Source organism: Cherax quadricarinatus, chromosome 50, assembly GCF_038502225.1.
Source record: "Cherax quadricarinatus isolate ZL_2023a chromosome 50, ASM3850222v1, whole genome shotgun sequence".
Classification (NCBI taxonomy): Eukaryota; Metazoa; Arthropoda; class Malacostraca; order Decapoda; family Parastacidae; genus Cherax; species Cherax quadricarinatus.
Window position 1 is genome coordinate 26,594,094 of NC_091341.1, and position 21,114 is coordinate 26,615,207.

Genomic DNA, 21,114 nt, shown 5'->3' on the forward strand with positions numbered 1-21,114 from the left:
CCTTAGTGTTAGCACAGGAATATGCGTAACTATTGTAGTATATTTAAAATATCAGAAACGTCCTCTTTATCATATTTCTGAAAAATTTTGCAAATATTTTCTAGGACACAAATACTTAAATTATAAATAAATAATGCTAGCACACTTATCTTTCCACTGACAAGGTTTAGATTTTATGGAATCTCTCTGGTGGTCGAAAGCAAAAGAGGGCAGTATCATTTTTCCTCTGGCAGTGTCATTAACAGTTTACCTATCATTTTAATATCGATTTGTCTTACATCAAGTTGACATACTTCATTAATATTTTGATCCTAAATATCATTTTTTGTCTTAACACCTACAGTATTGTTAGATGGATACACAGTACTTTACCCCCTTACCTCTTCTCCCCACCTCTTTGTTTTATGTTTTTTACGTCAGTGTTCTGATGTATTGCTGTTAAACTGAAGTATTGTATTTTCCATGTAGTATAAAGGCAGTAACTCAAAGTGGACTGTACGACTACTGGACGCAAGCAAACATGCCCAACGCCTCATCATGTGCATTTCCACCAACCAAGATGACTGTCAACACTTCCCTCGGCTTTCGCAACCTCTGGGTAAAGTATTATTACACAACAGAAATCTTTAACAAAATTTATTTGTGAAAAAAGCAGCTTGATTCTATATCTTTCCCATATCTAACTTTATGTATTTCAGGGCATGTTCGTAGTCTTGCTTGGTGGACTTACCCTCAGCCTGATCGTCCTGGCTTTAGAAATTATCGCCGCACAAGTGAATATCTGAATACCCTCAGATTGTGACATCGTAGATTATGATTCAACTTGGACGTCACGTCGTTTCCCGACCTCAGCTTCGTAATAATTCTTCCCAATTAATACGTGTTGAGCAGGATTCCAGAAAAAGATTATATATATATATATATATATATATATATATATATATATATATATATATATATATATATATATATATATATATATATATATATATATATATATATATGCAAAACAACCACTGTGAAAGAACAGAGAAATTCCAAGCGCTTTCGTGACTATTCACATATCAAGGAACATTGTTCCTTTATAATGTGAGTAGTCACGAAAGCGCTTGGAATTTCTCTGTTCTTTCACAGTGGTTGTTTTGCATGTTCTGAAATCACCTGTTTACTGTGATCTTATTGCATGTATGTATATATATATGTATATATATATGTATGTATATATATATGTATATATATATATATATATATATATATATATATATATATATATATATATATATATATATATATATATATATATAATATCACGTGCGTTCGCATATGTAAACACACAAAATATTTTTCAAAAGAATATTTCGAATCTGTAAAAAAAAATGTATTATGACATTTTCTGCGAAACTAATAACATAGTTACAAGGCACTACAAATTCCAATGTCTGGAGATAACGTGGAATAAATGATGTCATAATGGCCTAGAGAACTACCTAACATCCCTTGATGCCATCTGGCTGAACACGCCATATTAAAGGTGGCAAATGCATCGTCATAGGAAATCAATGACTGTATATTTTATCTTGTCAATAACTCGTCTGCCTGTAAGTATCTTTCTTGGTAACAATTCAAAAAACCCACAGATTTATTTATCATGAACCGTTTTAACCAGTTATCATTGTATGAACATTGTACATTGTATGTGCTCTGCTGAACCAATCATCTTTTAGATGCACTCCCACGAAGCCAATCAGCTGCTAAATGCATTCTCTACCGACCAATCAGGATTTAGTCTCATTGCCCCTGGACCTAACAGAGTTAATATAAAGGGATTCACGAGTCGATCCATTCATTTCTCACCATCAGCTTGCACATACAACTGGGCTCCAGCGATCTCGCTCACACAGCCGCCTGCTTCACATACAAGAAAATACTGATTTGTTATTTCAAATATGTGAGTGTCAACAAATATTATTTTTAAATCAGTGATTGTATCATTTTAGGATGTGTTCATGTATGCAAATAAAATAATTTCATATATTATTGGCAGTAGCAAACAGAAGAATCTCTTCTATTAAATTTAAACTGATGAACTTTTTAGGTCTAAAAATATTACTGTTTTAGTAACAATACAAAACTGCGCACACACGCATGTCCAGAATTCTTATTTCAAAATTTTGTTAACATTACGCTTCGGATTATTGAGTCGTTTCAGCAGTCAGCGATTTGGCCACGTAGTTCGATACTCGCGTACGAGTGCTACTCGTGTGTTACTGTTAGCGGTGTTACTATCAGTAAATTTGTGTTGATATAAAAAAAATTATAAGTTAGAGACGTGTCAGTCATATCTATATCTAAAAATGTGCAGACACAATATACACAATCTTGTAAATGATGATTCAATATTCGGTATTAAATCTTCAAAGCATTAACACAACTGTATAAAAGTGCGATCGTATATTCCTTAAGGGTGAGGTTAGGAATCTAAGCTTCCGTACTGATATCGAGATTTTCAAGCCTTAACAGTGCAGCAATATCTGATTTAAGAAGTATAGTATCCATTGCCAAGGTGACACCCTGATAAAAGAAATTCTGACTCGCGAAATCGTAATGACACGATTGCAAACCCGCCCGTGGTATGGTTTTAAAGAAATTCTCATCTGTATGTTTGTATATGTAGGAAATACAAGTTATATTATTACTCCATTAAATAGTAACCTCATGCCGAAACGCGCATAAATTAAAACAGTTCTTACAAATTTATTCTTTTCACATCGTTTCTTGTTTCTTCAACGACTGTGTTCTTAAGAAAGTGTACTTATACCGAGGGTGTTTACTTCTCAGTGTAGATATATATACCCAGAGGTATATATCTCTGTGTATAGTTTTTCGGGGGATATACACAGAAGTATTAATCTGGGTGCATGAACACCGAGATACATGCTTCTGTACATATCCCTATATGTATGTATTCAATATGTACAGAGAGGTATGTATATCAGTGTATATGCACCAGAAATGAGGATCTCGCAGTGTATATACACCAAGATGTGTATCTCCCTCTTTGAGAGATGAAACAGTTTTCTTGACTGATGATTTACAAACAAAATATATCCTTAAAGACCTTGGTGCAATCCATCATACATAATTACCAACCCCGTGCATTTCATAATAATTAATCATATATTTGTAAGACATTCTCGGTGTACGAACCTCGACCATGGGCAAGACATTTATGCTTGTCAAACATCGGCTATATCTTCAGGTGTCATGCAGGTGTCAGAGCCAACATGCATTTATCTCGTATACATTTGACATGTTCAACACATATATCTTAAATCTGAATAAATCCTTATTCCATTATCGAATGGAATATTCTTCAAGTCATAATGTATTCTTCGCAATGTTTTTACACTAAGGATTGAATCATGACTCACGAAACCGTAATGACACTACTGCAAGCAAACCATCCCACGGGTGAGGTTAGAACCCGTGATCAGCTGGCCCAGTGGCTAACGCGGCGGTCTGGAGTTTTGCGACACTGATCGCGGGTTCTAACCCCATCTGTGGTATGATTTGGAATGAATCATAATTGCGATCTTTGTTGTTTTTATTTTTTTACGAAGTTTGGTACTATTTTTGGGTTCATTGTCTTACACGGTTTGTGATATTACCAGGTCAGTGTCTTACACGGCTGGTGGCATTACCAGATTTCATGTTTTTTCGTAGTTCACTTGTTTTGCATGATTCATTTGCAATGGTTCAGTGATCCTATGTGCTATTAGTGTCATTACTTAGGTTAGTAGTTTTAAATTACTGAATATTGATCACTTTCTTAATCATTAATACAAATTAGTATAGAAAAATGTTTCACCATATTTGTTGTGAAAAGTACACACACATTTTTAAAAAAGACAGAAAAGAGGCACTACAGACCAGTGTCAATGACGCGTATAGTATGCAATGTCATGGACAAGATTATCAGGAGGAGAGTGGAGCACCTGGAACGGAACAAGAGTATAAACGCCAACCAGAACGGATTTATGGAAGGCAAATCCTGTGTCACAAACCTTCTAGAGTTTTATGATAAAGTAGAAGTAAGACACGAGAGGGAGGGGTGGGTTGATTGCATCTTCTTGGACTACAAGAAGACCTTCGACACAGTTCCTCACGAGAGATTAGTGCAGAAGCTAGAGGATCAGGCAATGCAATGGATCAGAAAATACCTGACAGGGAGGCAACAACGAGCCATGGAACGTGATGAGGTATCACAGTGGGCACCTGTGACGAGCGGGGTGCCACAGAGGTCGGTCCTAGGACCAGTGCTATTTTTGGTATGTGAATGACATGATGGAAAGGATACTCAGAAGTGTTCCTGTTTGCAGATGATGTGAAGTTAATGAGGAGAATTAAATCAGATGAGGATCAGACAGGGCTTCAAAGAGACCTGGATAGGCTAGACACCTGGTCCAGCAACTGGCTTCTCGAATTTAACCCCGCCAAATGCAAATTCATGAAGATCGGGGAAGGGCAAAGAAGACCGCAGACAGAGTATAGGCTAGGTGGCCAAAGACCGCAAACCTCGCTCAAGGATAAAGATCTTGGGGTGAGTATAACTCCGAGCACGTCTCCGGAAGCACACATCAACCAGATAACTGCTGCAGCATATGGGCGCCTGGCAAACCTGAGAACAGCGTTCTGATACCTTAGTAAGGAATCGTTCAAGACACTGTGCACCGTGTACATCAGGCCCACACTGGAGTACGCAGCACCAGTTTGGAACCCACACTTGATCAAGCACGTAAAGAAATTAGAGAAAGTGCAAAGGTTTGCTACAAGGTTCGTCCCAGAGCTAAGGGGAATATCCTACGAAGAAAGGTTAAGGGAAATCGGCCCGACGACACTGGACGACAGGAGGGTTAGGGGAGACATGATAACGACATGCAAAATACTGCGTGGAATAGACAAGGTGGACAGAGACAGGATGTTCCAAAGAGGGGACACAGAAACAAGGGGTCACAATTGGAAGTTGAAGACTCAGATGAGTCGTCAGGAAGTGGAATAGTCTAGCAAATGAGGTAGTGGAGGCAGGAACCATACATAGCTTTAAGATGAGGTATGATAAAGCTCATGGAGCAGGGAGAGAGAGGACCTAGTAGCGCTCAGTGAAGAGGCGGGGCCAGGAGCTGAGTCTCGACCCCTGCAACCACATACAGGCGAGTACAATTAAGTGAGTACACACACACACACACACACACACACACACACACACACACACACACCGTCACGAAGAGTTGCTAAATCTCCAAAGAGTCAACGATTTCTTATACCTGTTTATAACATAGAAGATCCAGAAAAAAAGTGGCGTCAACGAGTCTGATAAATTTATAAATAAATTCTCAAGGAAAAAGTAACTGTGTCAGGGTATGTTGAGTAGCAATTTTAAGGTGACTAAAAATATGGATAATATTTGGGCGGAAATCTATTAAATTTTAAAGAATATATTGCCATTAGAATTGTAAATATAGGAAAATAGGATGTATCACAAAGAAGAGCTGATAAAGGCAGATAAAAACAAGCAAAGTTTAATAATGAAATGCAGCAAGTAAATAGGGAAACAAGAGATTAATACAATTATATGGAACATCACAAGAAGAATGATAACAATGGATTTTAGCATACAAGATAAAAATAAGCTTTAATTAACAGACTTGTAGATAGAACTAAGAGAAGTAAATAAAATTATTAATAAACAAGTGGAAGGTGTTGAAAGAGGTGCCAGAATAAAGGAGTTAGGTTAAGAAATTAATTGAGAACTGTAAGAAAATGTTAAAATTAGAAGGCCTACTGACTGATTTTTATTTATCAGGTATTAGATAAGCTGAGACATTTTTAAATACGTCGAAAAAAAGTTTCGATATAGTGAAGACGAAAGTTTTACTGAAAGTTTTACTGAAAGTTTTACTGAAGAGGAAAGTGATGAGAATGAGAATCTAGGCAATGAAAAAATAGATGATTAGAGGACGGACGTATGAAGTAAATGTGTTAGGTATGTTGAAGTGGACTTATCGACAGTTGGGTCTATGAAAGATGAGGTTAACCATAGAAGTGGCGAGAAGGAAAAAGGTGGGTGGAACGCTGAAGCGTCTGCGTAGACGAAAATCTTAATACCAGATTATAGTGGTATCAACATTGTTTTATGTGTTGTGAGGTATGGATTTTGAACGTTGTAGTGAGAAGCCTGGAAGCAGTGAAGATGTGTTTTAGAGCGTTGTGTGGTATGAATATTATGCAGAGCATTGAGTGGGGTTACCAAAAATATAAATTGGAGGGCTAGGAAAGGGTTGTTGGGGCAGTTTTGGCACCTAGAGATGGAGCAAAAAGCGATGACTAGGAACGTATATATAAATTAGGGGTGGAGGGAGGGAGGTTGGGGTCGTCCCAATACGTGTTGCAGAGAGGGAGTAAAGGTGTTGAGTGCTAGGGACTTGGATATCCAGCAGACTTGCCTGAGCGCGTTAAGTGGGAGTGAATGTTATTAATTTTTGTAAACTGGCGTGCTGTTGGAATGTGAGCAAGGTAACATTTATGAAGAGATTCAAGGATTAGTCCTGGAGGTGATAGTGCAATAATTACACTCTGGAGGAGTGATAATGATGCAGTACGGAGGCCCATCTGTATGCTAATGTCACGATCAATGTCTCCTCCTTATATATATATATATATATATATATATATATATATATATATATATATATATATATATATATATATATATATATATAATATATATATATATATATATATATATATATATATATATATATATATATATATATATATATATTATATGTACATGATACTATAGTAATAAAATTGTCATTTGACAAAAAAAAAGTGGAGCATAATAGTGTTTTGCGGGATTGTAATAAATATTTGCAATGTAAAATGGTTCCTTTTATAGCAATGATCACTTTGCATGTATTGACAGAACAATAATCTACCATTCATGCGTCGAAAATCTTTGTAATGGCTATCAGTTGGTTTACTTAATGTATAATTCTTCCAAACTAAAAGCATTTTCTGATATTAGTGCATGAAATATTTAAGCTATGCACAATTCCACTGTCATCCGAATGAACGATTGGCAATAAGGACAAATATGAACTAGTTTCGCATTTCCACACAGGAGAACGGATCCTCGAAGAGCATTCAGGCCAACAACTTTGTCTGAACGAACACGTTTCGTATGGATGTGGGTGCATGGAAAGGCAGTTCGAGGTATTGCTCAAGAGATGGGAACGAGTATAACGACAGTGTACAGGTGGATAAGAAGATGGAAACGAGAAGGATTGGTGGATACAAGACCTCGAAGTGGGAGGCCTCGAATAACCTCCAGGGCAGAAGATGAAGCCATCGTTCGCGCAGCAAGCAGTCTTTGCTCCACTTCGTCTTATATCAAATGTGCTTTGCAGCTTCGTTGCAGCTCAAAGACGATACTTCGCCGTCTTCACGAGAACGATGCATATTACCGCCAACCCGTCAAGAAAACTTTTAAACTATTCACCGATGGTCTTAATCAACAATACACGTTGAAACACCAGGAGGAACACTCGGCCTTCAAAGAGTATATCGCCAAAATCGAGCCAAACATGTTTCCTATATGCCACGACCATTGCTGCTGTACCTTCTACCAGAGGAATTTACCAAGATCTCTAACTGTACCCAATGAATTCATAATTTACCCATACGATGAAAGAGAGACCTAAATAACGAGATTGATGCTAATGATAAAAATTATGAGTTTTAAATGGCTACTCGACAGGTTATTCCAAAATGAAATTGCAAAATAATTAATGTATATATATATATATATATATATATATATATATATATATATATATATATATATATATATATATATATATATATATATATATATATATATATATATATATATATTCTTTCAACACACCGGCCATATCCCACCAAGGCAGGGTGGCCCAAAAAGAAAGACGAAAGTTTCTTTTAAATTTAGTAATTTATACGGGAGAAGGGGTTACTAGCCCCTTGCTCCCGGCATTTTAGTCGCCTCTTACAACACGCATGGCTTACGGAGGAAGAATTCTGTTCCAGTTCCCCATTGAGAAATATATATATATATATATATATATATATATATATATATATATATATATATATATATATATATATATATTATTGTACGCACGGAACAAGTGGTACTGATCAATAACAACACTGCACTATCCAAGGAGTCGAACCCATGTTGTTTTGGCCCGCCTCATGGTGAGAGAAAACGCATGAATCTTTAGACCACTAGACCACAAAACTGTGGTCTATTGGTCTAAAGCGTCATACGTTTTCTCACTATGAGGCGTGCCAAAACAGCATAGGTTCGACTCCTTGGCTAATGCAGTATTGTTATATATATATATATATATATATATATATATATATATATATATATATATATATATATATATATAACACTGATCTCTGGCTGAAGGAGACTCGAACCTACGAACCTTAGGACAAGGTACGCAGTGCTTTACCAATCTACCCACACTGGACAATACCTTGGCGTGTAGCATGCGCTACACGTTTGATCCAAGGCAGCCAGCTTTCAGGGAGAAGGCTTAAAGCTTTTCATCTCATCCCCTGCATGCATCAGCCTTACTAGAGATTTGAACAACGCATGCTACACGCCAAGGTATTGTCCAGTGTGGGTAGATTGGTAAAGCACTGCGTACCTTGTCCTAAGGTTCGTAGGTTCGAGTCTCCTTCAGCCAGAGATCAGTGTTTGTGTATATTTCGCATGCTCTCGCGAATTCCTTGTATATATATATATATATATATATATATATATATATATAGAGAGAGAGAGAGAGAGAGAGAGAACCACACAATGGTGGTGGTGTGGTCGAGAGCTTTGCTAATTTCCTGGAAGGCTGCCTAAAGTCTCGCATACATAAACACATAAATACACACTAATTTAAAGTGTTCTTCATTGCAATGTTATCTTTGGAAATTCTTTAATTACCTTTTTTCCGGTGTATAAGACGCGCGATGATACGAGACGTGTTTTTCTAAAGACTTGTTAGTAAACAACTGCTTAAGCGTAACCCAAAGTCTGCCCTTGACCCTTGACACTGACCTTGATCTTGAGCATATAAGGTGCAGGGGGATTTTTACAAGACTTTTTCTGCGAGAAAACATGCGCGTCTTATATGACGGAAAATACGGTATTCATATGGATTTCATTCGTCGATTTAAGTTAACAATTCTAATTAGCAATTTATAATAATGAATATTATTCGATAAAGATCAAGCAGCTCTTTCATGGTTAAGCTAATTTATAATTGTTTTTATTCAATAACTGATGGAACTATGCAGTCATAAAATAAAAACATACATAACATTGTGATAATTTTATTAAATAATTAATTCTTTGCACTTATACAGTATTCAGAAGAAAATGAAAATCCTGAATGAGTCACACAGTGTTAAATGTACAAAAAAGTATACATGATTTGAATTAGAAAAAGTCGTCATTTCTTCCTAATGTGATCTGGAATTATAATATATTTACTCTTCCTTTCATAATCTTTCATTTTCCTTGTATCCCGTCATATATTTTAATCCACCTCTGTCTAGTTATTCGTATTTTTTTTTTTTCATCTGTTCTGTATCTTTTAACTTTTTTTATATTCGTTATCAATATCTTCACTATTGTGTTTATCTTTGTCTTTTTAATACGACTCCAAAATATGTACATTGCTATAAAAAAATCAGAAATTAATAATATAACTTTTTATTGATTTTTTGGTTCGCGTCTTAAAACTTACACAATCCGTCAGTTGAAAATTCTTTCTCCAGTATTTTTCCAAAAGTCACAAAAATTTTTATTGGTACTTGGTCACTGTAAAACCCTTTCCATGAAGATCTGAAATTAAACGATTATTAAATTCAACAATATCTTCGGTTTCACGTTACAAATATACACTACTGTATTTAGAAAAAAATAATTTGTTGGATTTTTTAAATTTAATCTATTCCAATTTTTCGCAACAATTCCCAACAAATGTTTTCTAAAAAATGTAGATTCGCAAAATACTATTAACACGACTCACGAAATCTTAATGACACAATTGCAAACAAACCATACTAGGGGTGGGGCTTGAACTCGTGGCGAGTGAGTCGTAAAACTTCAAGCCAGCGTGTAAACCACTGGGCCAGCTGGCTACAATAAGACTCACTCGCCACGAGTTCAATCCCCGCCCGTGGTATCGTTTACTATTAACACACTGTAAACAACTCTCCAGGACAACGTCCTAATACGGGTCTTCACTGTAAACAACCCTAGCAAAGGGTTCAAATAATTTTTACTAGGGTGTTAAAAAATAAACAAAAGTTATGGTAAATAAAAAAATCATACTGAAATAGCGCTAATGAAGCTAAATTACTTATAATTTACTGTATATTATTAAAACCGAAAAGGCCACCTTAAAGCTACCTTAAAGAATATTAGCGTAAGTCTAAAATATACGGAAAATCAAATGCAAAAAGCTATAAATTTTATGAAACTCATCAGGAAGGGACCGTTTAACGGCTCCAGTGTGTTTCTCTAATTACAAGGTGAAGGACATCATGGAGCTGCATCCACCTCTGTTGCTGCTGCTGATTATCTCTCTTCTCGTTACTGTTGTTCTCCCTTATTTCCATAAGGGTAAGTATCAAACACACACACACACACACACACACACACACACACACACACACACACACACACAAATAAACATACACACACACAAGCACACACTCATCCGAACCGTTTCTTTCATAACACTTGGCTCTATTTAACATAATTAAAATAAATGTTGTTATTTATTAAGTCATACAAAGAAGTTACAGTAGATATACATAATTTGATGTAAAAATGTAGGCAATACATTTCGAGCAAATTAATTATAAGAAATATTTATTTCGATTTAGTATATTTGACAATTGATATCAGTACAGATTGAGTAAGACCTAATGTTTTTATTTATTACATTTGATATCAGTACAACTTGTGTAATTCACCATAATCTTAAGTACAATGAGAAAAATTGTGTACAACAAATTAGTCATTAATGATATTCATTTCATACAGTGACTGAGCTGCACCAGAATTTGGACAGTTAATGAATATAAATTTGAGAAATTTAATAGCTTTTTAACATGAAAGATACTAATATCACTTAACCGATCAAAAATGCAGTATTTTATAAATCACTTTAATTACCAGGTGAAGAAGACACACTATTATTAGCGTCTGGAGCTGTGAAGTCTGTGTTGACATTAGTAACAAGAGACCAGTGTTCAGTTATCCTGTTCACAGATGGCAAAATCTCGCCAACAACCCTTTACATGGTAAGCTTTTAACGTTTTACTTGTAACGACGTAACACCTTATGAATATTTTAAATGTCTAGTTGCAGTATATCATAACATAGCTTAGACATAATAGAAATATTAAGGAATCTGTTTAAGGAGTTCGACCAGCTAGTGTCTCCCCGGGGTGTGACGATGTTTGAGCTGACCGGTGGTGACCAAGATGGTAACTTGACTCAGGGGCGGATCACCCGGGCGGTCGACTATGCTCGGCAGGTATGTTACCGTTACTAATTTTACAGCTTTATTTTCATACATTATTCTCATACCAGTTTCTGGATACTTCATGTAAATTCGCAGCGCTGTTTGACCCTTTTAGAACAGATTAATATAGGTTTCTGTAAGTTACATAAGCTATTAATAGTGAATATTTATCACTAATAAAAAATCAGTTTCGCTCTTGCCCAAAACACTGAATGACCAATGTGTGTTTTTTTTTTTTGGGGGGGGGGGGAGAGTTTCATCAATATAATGGTAATGTGGCACCACAAAGCATTGGTCACTCCCCTACTACTGTTAAGGAATAAATTTCACCAGTGTAACTACCGAGGTAATTATGTCACTTGCATTGTTGTTGTTATTTAGCCCCATAGGTCACTTACCATTAATATACATATTGACGTCAACAGCTGCGGCAGGTGTCGTGGTGCGTGACGGCGGTGGTGGTGAGTGATGACAAAGACTTCCTCGCTGCCTTCGTCGAAGTCTCCCTCAAGGGCCGCCTCCTGGTGTGGTCGACGAGGCTCCTCGCCGTCACCCGCCTGCCTCTCCCGCAGCTGGATCACATCCACACGACTTTCTCTATGACGAACTCTATGTTACTTGTTCTGGACAACTTACCACGTTCCTTAAGGTATATACATGGCATGTTGGTATAATAAATACATTGCTAATTACCTAGACGTTAAATAGGCTTAAAAATGGGTGTTCATACCTCTGCTTCCAGGTATCGCATTATGTTAAAAACTGTACAAGTAACCATACAGCTAGACAAATCTTAAAGGGATAAAAATTGATATTTAATTTTTTTTTTTATCACACTGGCCGATTCCCACCAAGGCAGGGTGGCCCGAAAAAGAAAAACTTTCACCATCATTCACTCCATCACTGTCTTGCCAGAAGGGTGCTTTACACTACAGTTTTTAAACTGCAACATTAACACCCCTCCTTCAGAGTGCAGGCACTGTACTTCCCATCTCCAGGACTCAAGTCCGGCCTGCCGGTTTCCCTGAACCCCTTCATAAATGTTACTTTGTTCACACTCCAACAGCACGTCAAGTATTAAAAACCATTTGTCTCCATTCACTCCTATCAAACACGCTCACGCATGCCTGCTGGAAGTCCAAGCCCCTCACACGCAAAACCTCATTTACCCCCCTCCCTCCAACCTTTCCTAGGCCGACCCCTACCCCGCCTTCCATCCACTACAGACTGATACACTCTTGAAGTCACTCTGTTTAGCTCCATTCTCTCTACATGTCCGAACCACCTCAACAACCCTTCCTCAGCCCTCTGGACAACAGTTTTGGCAATCCCGCACCTCCTCCTAACTTCCAAACTACGAATTCTCTGCATTATATTCACACCACACATTGCCCTCAGACATGATATCTTATGGCCTCTATTTATTTTTTGTATAAATTCTACAATATTTAATGGACTGTACAATCGAAATAGATATAGTTTGTGCCGATGGGGATTTTTTTTTTTTGTAACTAAAAAATAGTAATTTAGTCTCTCCAAGTAAGGGTTTGGTTGAATTATTTTTTATTTTCATAACGAAACAATGCCCCTCCCTAATGGGATTCTGTATTTGCAACAGAGTTTGTTGAAGGTGTTTAGCGACAGCTAAACAAGGCTTGCTACTGAGTGGTGACCAACAGTCACCAGTAATTCAAGTCTTTCATTACAGAAGCACCGTGTACTTGCAACTACCCTACAGTCCCCAGGGAGCACGGATGTTGAAGATCGCTTTCTGGACGCCTCAACGAGGTCTTGTCCTCACCTCCCACCTCTCGCTCTTTCCTGAGAAGTTCTCAAAGTGAGAATGATCTGTTGTTAGTTTTGATTTTATCCGTTTTTGTCAAATTAAATTGTTCTTATCAGTTCCTGCAGAACTGGCAGATACAGATTCTGGGGGGATAATATTGTGGGGAGTTTAAATTTAAAGAGGCAGACGCTGTGGGAAAATTACATATTGTAAAAAAAACTTATTTTTGCTCCAAATAAGTACCTTTATCCTAGAAAAACCATCCCTGAATATAAAGAAATACGCTTGCATAAATTCATGCAGTACATACTTGGATTACGTTACAAATTCAGAGTGATATGGATTCCTACTTTCACTGACCGGTGAACTTGTGACTTCTGTTGGTAACATACTGGATACAGCATGTATAAAGATGAAAATACGCTTGATGTTTGTCACAGGATAAATAGCATAACAAATTAGTTAATTAAAATTACAATAAGACTGCTACGTGTGCAAAGAAAAATAAACACTGATCATTAGGTCTAGCATGATGCTACTTGAGTAGTCATGTTATACAATCGGTCACAGGTTCCAGAGCGGGGCGTCGCTGGTTGTGGTAGCAGAAGAGTATCAGCCGCACGCTGCCCTGAAGCAAGGTGATGGGCAAGGCCAGCCACTCTCCTTCACAGGACCCATGATTAATCTACTCGACTTGCTGGCCATCTCCCTCAACTTCACGTAAGCTAGCTTCGTCCACAAATAGAATTATTATAATTGCTTTAAGATACGTGGGTAGGTTGTCTTCATTTCGGTTTTATGCTAACACTAAGTGTTCCGGAGAACATACAGTATATAATATGGAATGAGATTCTACTTCAATAAATGACTAAATAGTTAATCGTATAATAGGATTTGCATTAATGGTTTATTAAAAGCTGGTTAAAACTTGGCTGATAATATCGAACCGATGATTAAGCTTCTATATCATTTGATGAATGACCTACATGTGTTTAGCATTCCATGAAATTCAAAACTTTTATGAACTTTTATCAAGTAGTATAGGCTGGTTAAATTGGCTTACAGCCTTTCGACTATTCAAGAGGATCTTTAAGGATGCATATTCAGCCTTTGTACAATGAAACATACGCCTCAGTGTATATATATCTAGACGAAAATGGTATAGCTAAATTATTCAGCATCAAGTATATTAGTTTGTTGGAAGAATGATTTAATTAGCTATTCTAACAGTTAGGGTTGTCTTATTTTAGAAAAAAAATTGTCATTGTATAAATATTTGGTCTTAAAACAAACCAGCTATTCTGTTTAATGAGGTTTAAAGGCTATCGACAACAAGACTCATCAAGGCTGCATGTAACCTGGTCATCACTGAAGAACGCTTTCATCACTAAAAAATGACTGAACTAAACTCTCAGTGTATATGCACTAAGAGACATACGCCTATCTGTGTATATTCTGCGGCATTCACTTCGGTAATTGTTTATGTATTTTAACACTGATGATGGTGCTTGAGACTTCGAAACATTTGAATAATAAATGAGGTTTACTACGGCTTTGGCATTTCTGTTCCTAATGCGTATAAAAAACTAAAGATATTGAGTGCTTGTTGCACGTGCTAGTTTCCTCCTCAGTGGATTTTCATCCCTTGGCTCCCTACCTCGCTAACAGTAACCTCGCCTTTCTCAAAATAACTGTCCTCCTCAGTTACACATTCGTGCGACCGCCTGACGGGTCATGGGGCACCCAGCAAGCCGATGGGACCTGGACTGGCATGGTGGGCATTGTAAAGAGAGAAGTAAGTTTTTCATTACACCATATTCCGATAACTTGATGGATGAGATTCCCAGGTGCTGCATGCGTCTTTCTATTGGACTTGTTGTAGTCTCATTAAATTAAAAACATTATTACTGCCAACATAATTACTGGTAATTAAAATTGTGCTTTTTATATTTCTTAGCCCCGGTTGTCTCTCGCAAAAACTGTACCTGAAAACTCAGAGCATTGGCTAATGTTTAACATTTTTTTCTCATTATATATCACTTCTTAGTGTAAGCACAGTATTATTTCATCATAATTGTCAGTTTTCTTTTGTTCTGAATCATATCCTGCCGATTACAAAAAGAATCCAAACAAAACTTATTCATTTTTTTTTTAATTTTATTTATAAGACTGATTTGTTTCTTTGGCTAGCGAAAATGTATAAAATATACGATGTGGGTCTCGTAGTGAAAAGTTTGGAGACCTCTGCCTTAAATCAAACTCACGAATTTAAGAGTAACAACTTGTTCATTAATGTTTAGAGTAATTTTATCTAAAAAAATTAAGGAAAAATAAAAGATCGATTATTAAATCAGAGTTCATTAACATAAATTTTCAATTGCCTGCAGGAAGCAGACATTGGTCTGGGACCCTTCGGTATGAGTGCCATGCGCGCTGGGGTAGTGGACTACACCAGACCCATACTGGTAGATTACCTCAGGATCCTGGGAGGTTGCGGGAGGCTGGAGGTGGATCCTTGGGGCTTCCTGCTGCCCCTGGCGCCGCTAGTGTGGGGGGCCACCATGGCAGTACTGCTGCTCCTATTGGTCATTGTCTTAATGCTCTCTAAGTACTATGCTTTCGATACCTCCAACCTTAAAGGAAGCTCCCGGGATATATACTTCAAATATTTAAGAGTGCTACTGCAGCAAGGTCTGTATGAATGAATGTGAAAATACTTAGTGTTATACATTATTCAGATAATTTGGCTAAATACTGTTGAATGAATTTAATACATGGGTATTAAATAAATATCAAATCTCTGGTTTATTATTGAAGCTTGCATAAAGTTTTCTTGTGACTAGCTTGTGCTGCTGGGTCTGGTGCAGTGCTCTATCCTTGAGTGGAGATGACCAGACTGGGCGGGACATTGGGCTAATCCGGGGGGGTGGGACATGGACCTGCTCAGCATGGGTCAGTAGGCCTGCTGCAGTGTTCCTTCTTTCTTATGTTCTTATTTCCGCAGTGATTTTTTTTCCTTAGCACTGATAAAGCCCCTTATAGTGAATATGAAAAGAAAATGTCAACTATTTTCCTATCTCGGGAGAGAATTTTTACGAAACCTGTAATTATATATCTATATATATATATATATATATATATATATATATATATATATATATATATATATATATATATGCAAAACAACCACTCTGAAAGAATAGAGAAATTCCAAGCGCTTTCGTGACTACTCACATAATGTGAGTAGTCACGAAAGCACTTGGAATTTCTCTGTTCTTTCAGAGTGGTTGCTTTGCATATTCTGAAATCACCTGTTTACTGTGATCTTATTGCATATATATATATATATATATATATATATATATATATATATATATATATATATATATATATATATATGTCGTGCCGAATAGGCAGAACTTGCGATCTTGGCTTAAATAGCAACGCTCATCTTGCCATATAGGACAAGCGAAAATTTGTGTATGCAATAATTTCGTCAAAATCATTTTGAACCTAATGAAAAACATATATTTCACTGTGTTTGTCTAATATTAAATTACTGTAAACAAATCTAAAATATATTTAGTTGGGTTAGGCTAAAATAAATTGTTCTTGTTATAATAAGGTTAGGTAAGTTTTCTAAGTTCCTTTTGGTGCAAAATTATAAATGTTTACATCAACATTAATGAAAAAAAATATATCTTTAAACGTATAAAGGACTTAATTTTAAATGAGTTCTTGCTAATTGACCAGTTTTACATATTCGGCACGACATATATATATATATATATATATATATATATATATATATATATATATATATATATATATATATATATATATATATATATATATATATATATATATATATATATATATATATATATATGATTTTGACGAAATTATTGCATACACAAATTTTCGCTTGTCCTATATGGCAAGATGAGCGTTGCTATTTAAGCCAAGATCGCAAGTTCTGCCTATTCGGCACGACATATATATATATATATATATATATATATATATATATATATATATATATATATATATATATATATATATATATATATATATATATATACTTAATTTTCTCCATCTGTTCAGTTTTCTTCAATAAAACATTTGTCAGCCAGACACTTTGGTAACGGCGGTGAACATTTGGTGGGATCGTGTGGCGTTGATGATGTGGATGTTGCTTATGTTGGTGCTGTCACGGAGCTACTGTGGTAACCTCATGTCCCTCCTGGCCGTGAGGTACATCCCTCAACCCTACCAGGCTCTTCGCCTTCTCGTCCATTCTCCTGCAATTATGATATGGGAGGCCAGCACGGTTTACGTTCAATACATCACCGTACGTCATATTATTTAATGAATTAGAGTTTCCACGCCCTGCATAGGTTGGCTATATTATGAAATAAGACGATGAAAGATAAACTAATAAACAAGCTTATATTCTGAGATACAGTTTCTGTTAATATTAGACCCATAAGATACTTAAGTAGATATAAGGTTAGTTAATGGAGCTTGTCAACTATACTAAGGTCAATAAAACAACACGTAATCTTCCCACCTTCAGACAAGACCCATTTGCCTTTATGGCTTAAAATAAACTTAGTAGATGTAAACGAGGAAATACCTCACTGTATATGTCTGCAGATTACTTGTATTTACCAGGACAACCCTAACACGAATTTTAATCTTGCTACAGTGTTTTGTTTGTCAGGAGACAGGGAAAGTGTCTCCAGACATAGGTCTTAATTATATTGACGACCTGTCAGGGCAACGTCCAGGCACGGGTATTAATCTTTAGATGGCCCGTTACGTTAGGTAAGGTAGGTTTGTCAGGAAATAGGGCAAGTGTTTCCTGACTAGGGTCTATGATGACCCACAGCTGCAGCTTTTGGTCATCAGATCGAGGCCTTCCGCTGGCTTAACCCTGCACCCCTTTAAAAAATATGGTTATTATTCCTAGATTACCCGTATTAGTGTTATATAATTGATTTATATAGTTTTTTAAACAAAATGCAAAACTTAAAACTTTTATGTAATAGAATAGAAGTTTAACCTCTAGTAACCTCCAGTTTCTTCTCCCTCTCGTAAACTTTCTTCCTCTGATCAACAAAACTCTATCAACCTCCCGTATATCTGTTTAACGTCTCGCATCATCAACTTCCTATTTCTCCACATTCCCATGGCAGTCGGTGCCGTCTGGAACGTTCCATGATATTGCAGCGACAAGGAAGGTTGGTCGCTTGATTTACCAACACGGCTACGAGTTTCCTAAAAGTATGGATACAGTGGTGAGGCGAGGCAGCCATGTTATTATAGTGGAAGATCTCACCATTAAGGTCCTCATGGCTCAAGACTTCTCACTCACAGGTTGTACAAAGATAAATAATTTCTGACTTTGTTATCAATCTTACAGTTCATTGTTGATTCACTTGCCAATACCTCTGATGTTCAAATCTGTACATAAATTACGACTTATTCTTACATTGAGGTTACTTAAAATATTCGAACAACGCTGCATTAATTATTATCCGTCAACATGACTCACGAAATCGTAATGATACGATCGCAAACAAACCATACCACGGATGGGGTTTGAACCCGTTTGAACGCAACGGTCTAGAGTTTTGAGACTCTCTGATCGCGGGTTCAAACCCCACCCGTGGTATGGTTTATTATCCGTCGCTAGTAAACATCACAAAACGGTTCGGTTTTAATTTATAAAATTGGGACTAGAGTAAATGTTCGATGTATATTAAAAACATCTATTCATTAGTATATATATACTGTGGTAAATAACGGAAGAGCAATGTATATAAAGACTATCTGATAAATTATCAGTACTCATTGTTGGTCAGCTGTCGTAGTCAGGCATTTGGAAGTTGGATTCATTTCTTTACCATATTTTACTAGACTTAATTTCGTCATGGTGTATTGTTGATACAAAGTGTTAATGAGTACATGACCCACAGGTCGATGTGATTTCTACGCGTCCAGAGAAAAATTTCTCCCTTACGTATTTGCAATGATAGTCCGCAAGAACAGCCCACTAGCCCGTCCCATAAATGAAAGGTAGTTTGAGCATGTTACTTTAAAACACAATCGAATATGAATAATTAGTCATAACATGATGATTGCCACTAATTATAACATGACCATCCACCATAGTTCAGGCACTGTTCATCTCACCTCCAAGTTTAAAGTCTGGCAAACTAGTTTCTTAAATCACTTCATAAATGTTATCTTGTTTACGCTCTAACAGCACGCGAAAAGCATATGTATAATTCATAATTCATATGTATAATTCATATATATAATTCGTAATACAAAAAGAATCTTGTATAATTTCGTGCTTCAGGATCAAGATGGTGACGGAGGCCGGGTTGTATAGCCGATGGTTGGAGGAGACCATCCCAAACTCTACGTCCTGTGTCAACGCCCCCACCAGGATTACTGTCACCTCTTCCCTCACTCTTATAAACCTTTGGGTACATCTTCCGCTTCCTAGCAAGTTTCACAAAATTAACTCATAAGTAGCAGCCCATATCACGAGACTTCATGACAGTTGATTTGTAGCGCATAGAACATCAATAGCTTTTACTGAAATTGATGATAAATATTTAAAGGATATAGTTTGCAGTTTAAACTAAGAATTTTGTGGTATATAGTATAAAATATTCACGTCTCGATTAGTATTTTTCACAAACGCTACAGCAAAGTCGTAGAGCACATCAACTAAACTCTAAGTTATATATTTTAATTTTGTAGTTTATATTTTGAATCGAGTTAATCGGAGACTTTTATGTATAATGCTTCTTCCATCTTATAAGAAAGTGTCGGTTCTTTACAGGGCATCTTCTCGGTGCTGTGTGGAGGCTACCTCGCCAGTGTTCTGGTATTCCTCTTAGAGCCTTTCCTACATCGTTTACGCCGATGAGAAACGTATGTTTTTAACTTCTCATTTTTTAGGAATGATAAAATGCGATGACGAGGACAAGTTATGAAACAAATTTTCATTGTCCCAAAATGTATCCACGTTCTGGACAACAATGTTTATTTGATTTGGTACCGAATGTTTATGCGTTACCTTCGCCGTATTTGTTTCTCAAACATATTGAACGAATAGCATATTCTTGTGGTAAGTTTGGGTTTTGTATTAGATTTAATACGAAATCCCAAATGTTTCTCCCCTCAGCATCTCTCAGCAATCTTTCTGCTTAAAGAAGGTCTGTTACTTGACACCATCCCAGTCAAGAGGCCAGGTTTGATCTGTTTACCATGAAATTTGTTCCTGGAGTATTTTTTACTTGTGTTGGAAATGTATTGTAACCACTCCTTTATCGTCAACAATAATGTTTAATAAAAAGTTCTATACAAGAACAATTATTTTATGCACAATGTTTTAAGGTTTTATTAATATTACTTAGAGGCTGACGCATAAAACAATAACATTGCTTAATCACGAAACCTATACCCTACGATACTAACTCTTTTAGGGGTAAAGTTATTAATGTCTGGTGGTAAACATGGTTGCAATCTTCATCAAGACAGACCCCTATCTGGAGGGTATTCCGGGGATCAACGCCCCAGCGACCCAGTCCTTGACCAGGCCTCCCGGTGGATCATGACCTGATCAACCAGGCTGTTACTGCTGGCCGCATGTGGTAC

General features: G+C 36.6%; 2 protein-coding genes and 1 long non-coding RNA gene across 3 annotated transcripts in view; all 3 read left to right on the plus strand.

The window, feature by feature from the left end:
* Nucleotides 1-785, plus strand: part of LOC138854135 (probable glutamate receptor) — a 13,307-nt gene extending 12,522 nt beyond the window's left edge. The window contains exons 12-13 of the mRNA XM_070095361.1: nt 469-598; nt 699-785. Of these exons, the coding sequence (XP_069951462.1) occupies nt 469-598; nt 699-785 (217 nt within the window). The remainder of the gene's footprint in view (nt 1-468; nt 599-698) is intronic.
* Nucleotides 786-1,860: 1,075 nt separating this feature from the next.
* Nucleotides 1,861-18,842, plus strand: LOC128695289 (glutamate receptor ionotropic, delta-2-like). Its single transcript, XM_070095362.1, has 10 exons — nt 1,861-1,948; nt 10,651-10,741; nt 11,303-11,663; nt 12,077-12,300; nt 13,360-13,488; nt 14,008-14,157; nt 15,142-15,232; nt 15,825-16,128; nt 17,571-17,788; nt 18,636-18,842. The coding sequence occupies exons 3-10, from the start codon at nt 11,583-11,585 to the stop codon at nt 18,840-18,842; spliced, it is 1,404 nt and encodes a 467-aa protein (XP_069951463.1). The 5' UTR covers nt 1,861-1,948; nt 10,651-10,741; nt 11,303-11,582.
* Nucleotides 18,843-19,410: 568 nt separating this feature from the next.
* LOC138850956 (uncharacterized) lies at nt 19,411-20,732 on the plus strand. Its single transcript, XR_011393339.1, has 3 exons — nt 19,411-19,518; nt 19,805-19,934; nt 20,297-20,732. It is a non-coding gene; the product is annotated as an uncharacterized lncRNA (long non-coding RNA).
* The last annotated feature ends 382 nt before the right edge of the window (nt 20,733-21,114 follow it).